This window comes from Miscanthus floridulus, chromosome 4, assembly GCF_019320115.1.
Source record: "Miscanthus floridulus cultivar M001 chromosome 4, ASM1932011v1, whole genome shotgun sequence".
In the NCBI taxonomy this organism is placed as follows: Eukaryota; Viridiplantae; Streptophyta; class Magnoliopsida; order Poales; family Poaceae; genus Miscanthus; species Miscanthus floridulus.
In genome coordinates this window covers 70,753,167-70,759,205 of record NC_089583.1, presented here as the reverse complement: position 1 = coordinate 70,759,205, position 6,039 = coordinate 70,753,167, and the positions used below count along the sequence as shown (strand labels likewise).

The window sequence follows — 6,039 nt, the reverse complement described above, 5'->3', positions numbered from 1 at the left end:
TGTATCATTAAGTTGCCTGTAATTTATTTTATTCATGGACAAATGTTGTTTTTTTTTCTGTGATTCTACACTTGATCTGAGACTTTGGGCAATAGCAATGATGTTTTTTTTCTGTGATACTACACTTGATCTGAGACTTTGGGCAATAGCAATGATGTTTTTTTTTCTGTGATACTACACTTGATCTGAGACTTTGGGCTACAAAACACCTGTGCTGAGGCTTTGGGCATGTGCAATGATGAATTAGGCAATGGCTGAGGAGATGATGGCTGCTGATGAGCTTGTGTTCCCTGGACTGGATGGTGGTCTTTTGGCTGGTGACAATGTGGTTGCTGGGGATGATGTGACTGGTTTCATACCAGCATCACAGGAACCTGCTCAGCAGAGGACCTCTCTGAGGTGGACTGAGCCCATGTCTGCCTTTGTGCTGAAGCAGATGTGCCAGCTCATTACCACTGGAGTGAAGACTGATAAGGGCTTCAAAGAAGTGCACCTGAACAAGGTGGCAAAGGCCCTGCAAGAGTTCTGTGGTCATGATGTTAGTGGTACCCAGGTGTACAACCACCTGAGGAAGTGGAGGCAGAGGTGGGTGAAACTGTCCAAGCTGAGGGACCTTAGTGGAGCTCAGTGGGATGAGGACAACTGCATGATTGTTCTTGAGGAGGAACACTACAATGGTCATACCAAGGTGAGTAAGAACCTGTGATACTACAACTTGATTTGTTAGATGACTCTTTGATATATTTTGTCATTATGGCTAACAAGGGATAGTTCATTATGCAGGACCACCCTAATGATGCTCCACTGCTCAACAAGCCCATACAACACTACAAGCAGATGATGGTCATCTTTGCCAATGGTCAGGCAACAGGCAAGTGGGCTATGGGCTCCAATGAGCCACTTGGCACACCATCTGACTGTGCTGAGAGCTCACTGAAGACTGAGATCCTGAACAGTGGCAAGACTGTGACTCCTGAGGATACCAAGAGTGAGGGAGGAGTTGGTAACAAGAGGAAGAGATCCATGCTGGCAGAAGAGGATGTTGTTCTGTTCACTGGCATGGCAGAGGCAGTGAAGGATGTTGCTGATGCTATTAGGTCGACCAAGGTTGAGGATTCCCACCCTGAGCTGTATGGTGCTGTTATGTTTGTGCCAGGCTTCACTGAAGAAGCACTGATGTGTGCTTATGGCCACCTGCTGGACAATAAGGCCTTGGGTTCAGCTTTTGTCAAGATGTCTGACTCCCACCGTGAGCTGTGGCTAAGGACCTACTTGGCCAAGCACTACTACATGTGAAGGCTTCACAGCTTGGGGTTGATCCTTTTGTGCAGTGCCTCTTTTGTGCATACCTAACTACAGCTGATGGATGTGTAGTGGGTTGACCTTCTCTTTTGTGCAGTTGATCTGATCCTGCATAGCTTACTTACTAACACTAACATATAGTTAGTGTCTTAGATAACCCTGCACCTACAACCTAGATCAACCTAGTGGTGGCAATCTAACCATGAGTCCATTGCTAATGGTGTGAACCTTGTGGTTCTGAACTTGATATGGGCACCAGCCTGTGCCTGTGATTTGCACAATTTCATTCTGAGCACTTGCCTTATTGCCTGTGATTTTTGTTTTCTTATATCTGAGCACATGTCCATTGCCTGTGATGCTTGTTTTCTTATATCTGAGCACATGTCCATTGCCTGTGATGTTTGTTTTCTTATATCTGAGCACATGTCCATTGCCTGTGATGCTTGTTTTCTTATACCTGAGACTGCATTCTTTACCTAGCTGGTGCATCTCTTTTTGCCTGTGTTGACATTGATGTGAACTTGATGATCTGAGAACTAATCTGATCTTGTTTGCCAATGATGTGACCATTTCAATATGAGCTTTTGTCTAATGCCAATGATGACGTTTTTTAAAACTAAGCACATGCCTTGTGCCAATGATGAGGTTTTTTATATATACTGAGCACATGTCTTATGCCAATGATGTTTTGGTTTATTATACTGAGCGCATGCCTTATGTCATTGATGAACTTTAATTTTTTGTTTGTCATTCCATGGTCTAAAAGCTGAAGAAAAAATGAAGCCGATGGCGTGTTCGTAGTGGAGCATGCGGTATGCATTGCAAAGAAGGATGTAATATTCATTACAAACAAAGTGTTGTAGCAAAATGATGTAATTTTTAGTGGAGGGTGTAATAATATTAGTCCGGGCTTTAGTAATTTTAATTTAGCTTTCCAAAATGATGTAATATTCATTGCAAACAAAGTGTTGTAGCAAACTTTGGACTTGCTGGTGGTAACCTTACCACTAAATCAAAGTGGTAACTCCACCAGCTTCTATGCAGGCAACCAAACATGGTTCCTGCATCCTCTTGATTTGAATCCGATGCAGGTTCAGGAAACCAAACACCGGCTGCATATGACCAGGCTGCTGGGAGCCAGCCAACCAAACAACCACTCCTTGCATGTGCTCAGCCTGGCCAAAGGAGGCCTGGCTGGCTGATGCGAGCTAGGCTGGGCTGGGAAGTGAACCAAACACGCCCTAATAGAACTGGATGAGTAAGGTGGGTAATTCGAGTGCGATTTAGAGCAACTGAGTGGCTTAGGTAACAAGTATGGGGGAATTGGTCGTCGCCGGCGATCTCTCGAGCCGCAGCCCGGCGCCTCTGCCAACGCCAACCATGACAAGGTCGAGTTGCTTTCTCCCCTTTCTGCTGTATACTAGCGCTTACAGCTGTTAGACAGCGGTTCACCGGACGCAGCCGGGCTTCGATAGCTTCAGGCCTTTCAGTCTGGGCCGGATACTTTCGGGTACGGCTTCCTGGGCCTTGTCGACTTGGGCCTTGGAACTGGTGGCTTGGCGCGCACCGTGGCTCTATAGGTCGTGTCGTCTCTTGGAATCCTTGTCTCCATGTGCCCACGGATCATTTTTTGACACTCACATTCGGCTTGGATCTGTTGCTTAGCAAGATTTGATATACTAAAGGGCTTTGCTAGAGGAACATAGTTAACATACCGTGCCTTTGAATTGATGTTGCAAGCAACAGTAAGCTCTCCACGCGAACTTTCTAACCGTGAGAGATAGCAAGCAGTATGGAGCGTCGTCAATCTTTGAGTTGGACATCAACATTGCTTTTATCTCCTCTGTTGTAGCATGAATCTTTTCGATGTTTTCAATTCTCACAGGAAATTTGGAGGTCCTGATTTGTTCACTATCATCACCTACAAGTTATCTTGGTAGAAGAATCATATTAAGGAGGGAACCCACTTGGAATTAAAGATAATATGGACCACATTGATATGCAAAATATCCATTCAAAGATAAAAATAAAATAGCATTTTAAATGCGACACATTACTTGGCAAGAGAATACTGAGTTAGGGACTACAACGGGGAGCTTTTTTGTATTTATCAACAAAGTAGAAGTCAGTCGAATTTCAACCACTTGTCCTTCTATTGAACTAGCCTGCAATTGAAAAGCAATTCTAGTCATGCAGAGTTTGCATCAAGTGGGAAAGCAGTAAACTAGTTTTGGTATAGCCATTAAAACTAGACAAAGCATCTCCAAGAAATTAGCTAAATCGTTTTCTAAAGATATATTTAGCTATTGTTAAAGGAAAAACATCTCCAACAGACTCTGTAAATGACACTTCAAATTTAGTAGCTCTCCATCCCACCTTATTCGCTCTCTAATTTTGGATAGTCTACCTTACTAGTCATCTAGCCTCTTAGTTTTACACTGTTGGAGTACTCTAGTATTTTTTTTATTAAATTTATTTTAAAGAGTAGCTAAATTAGTTAATTTAGCTAGTCTTTTTGGCTCTCTCTCTCCGAGATGCACCTATCTAAAGATAAGATATGTTTACAGATATATCTCAATTTAGAGATTGCGTCACTTGACTCCTTTTGTTGGCCCAAACTAACCTTCGACAAAGTTGCTATGTGATCCATTTTTGAACCACCCGAGTCCATGCATGTATGATCCAATTCCCATCCACCTAGCGGCGGATCCTGGAAAAATTTTAGGGGGGGCTGAATAAAAGTGCGACAGCAACATACCTCCGACTGCTGCTCGATCTTAAGTCTCAGCCCCACCTACACGATAGAACTTTGTCTAAAAATTTATGGGTGCTCCAGGGCTTCAGTATCGGTAGGGGGAGCTCGAGCCCCCCCCCGCCCGTCCCTCGCCCCACCGTTGAATCCGCCGCTGCATCCACCCACGATGCAGGGCATGAAATTGAGTGGGGCAAGTCACCCTTGTTGAACCACGAGCCGCGTTGTCCTGCAATCGACCCCAGAGAGGGCGAGGGATCGGATTAAACTTTGCATTATATTTTCAAGGAAAAAAGTCCTTTTGACCTCCCTTAGCTATTGCGCAAGTTTGATTTGTCTCTCTTAATTAAAAAAACAGGATTTTAGACTCTTTAAACTTCTGACACTGTCCAATTTACCTCTCTAAGCGATTTTAGCCGACGTGGCTCCATGTTAGCCATTTTACATGGCGCCATATCTGCCATGAGGAAGGTAAATCGGACCTGTGATAGTTCAAGAAGATCAATTAATTTTGTAAAAAAACTATATAAATATTTTTTTCAAAAAAAAACTAGCAAAATATTTTCCTAGGAAAATATACCTTTTAATAAAAAAATTGATATAACCTCAGAAGATTCATATAAAATATGTTTTAACCTAGAAAATATGAAAACGGTTTCATACTTTTCCTAAAACACAAGAAGTCCGGCTTCTCAACCCATCCAAATTGCCTTCTTGCTCGATCATGTTCTCCCGATGCGTGCACGGACCTATGATGACGACGACAAACGAGGTTGCGGACACAACCTACTATTTGGAGTATTGTATTTTATTGGAATTTCTCGTGCATGTCTTGACGATTAAGCCAAGATATGTTGCCGATGAAACGTCATTTAATGTGTGCATAGCGGGTTGCATGGTGATTCACATTGCGGTTTGCGAAAATTTTTCTTAGCCTGTATGGCTGCATCCTCTGTTTCATACTTTGCCTAGTTTTAGATTTTAAGAGGTAATATTAGATTGAAAGATTGAAGTAATTATAAGCATGGAACAAAAGTGTAGAGCATAATTTTTAAAAAATACGAAACTAGTTTCATAATTTTTTGAGTTAGAACAAAATTCCTAAGTTTAAATAAGATTTTAATATTTTAAAATACATTTTTCCTAGAAAATATTTGGTATAATTTTTTGAAAATTATTTCTATGATTTTAAGTAAATTTTACTGATCTCCCTAAACTTCGATGAAAGTTTAATTTACCTTTCTTGTGGCTAATGTGATGCCACATAGGACAAGTAACACAGGGCCACGTCAGCCAAACCCGCTTTTAAAACTGCTCAAGGTCTCAAAAGTTAGGGAGTCTAAAAATCCGGTTTTCCAATTGAAAGGTGTAAACGAGACTTGGCGCAATAGCTAACGGATAAGATTTTTTTTTAGGAAAAGTTAAGGGAAAAGATGGACTTTTCCATTTTCACCTGAATAGTACGTGTAGTCTTGTTTTCACTAGGCCCATCAAGGGAGTGGGCTCAAGGTTGGTTTATAGGCCCGTACGGATCACCATGGGCCGCAGTACACGATTACCGAGTCGAAATCACACGAAAGCTTCGGAACGATGTTGCTTGCGCACTGGGGCTGGGAGGGAGTCTGAATTGCAGTGGACGTCCGTCGGCCGTCGCCGCGTTCAGACCGGCACGGCGGCTGGTTGATCCCGTTTCTCCGAAGCACTTGGCCCCAACAACTCAAGGTCCGGCCTCCGATGTCCGATCCGGCGATACTTCTCTGTCCACACCTTCGGCGCAGAAAAGTCTTCGATCCCCCGGACCGGCGTTCTCATCAGTGCGTGCGTGTGCGTTCCTCCCGAGAAGAAAGAGGTGGTGGCCGGCCGACGGCGACATTCAACGGCCGCCGAGGAGGCGGAGCTGGCTAACCGGTGACGACAAACAAACGGACAGAGATCGCAACCACTAGAGTACGCTAAAGGGAAAAGCGCGACGGCGACATGGACGT

At 43.5% G+C, this 6,039-nt stretch overlaps 1 protein-coding gene across 1 annotated transcript; it reads left to right on the top strand.

The window, feature by feature from the left end:
• The first annotated feature begins 250 nt into the window (after nucleotides 1-250).
• LOC136548620 (uncharacterized) lies at nucleotides 251-1,296 on the top strand. The gene is made up of 2 exons (XM_066540080.1): nucleotides 251-688; nucleotides 784-1,296. The coding sequence occupies exons 1-2, from the start codon at nucleotides 251-253 to the stop codon at nucleotides 1,294-1,296; spliced, it is 951 nt and encodes a 316-aa protein (XP_066396177.1).
• The last annotated feature ends 4,743 nt before the right edge of the window (nucleotides 1,297-6,039 follow it).

Coding starts and splice junctions, on each gene's coding strand:
- LOC136548620 (XM_066540080.1), top strand. CDS start 251: ATGGCTGAGGAGATGATGGCTGCTGATGAGCTTGTGTTCCCTGGACTG. Junction 689..783: donor ACTACAATGGTCATACCAAG/GTGAGTAAGAAC, acceptor TTCATTATGCAG/GACCACCCTAATGATGCTCC.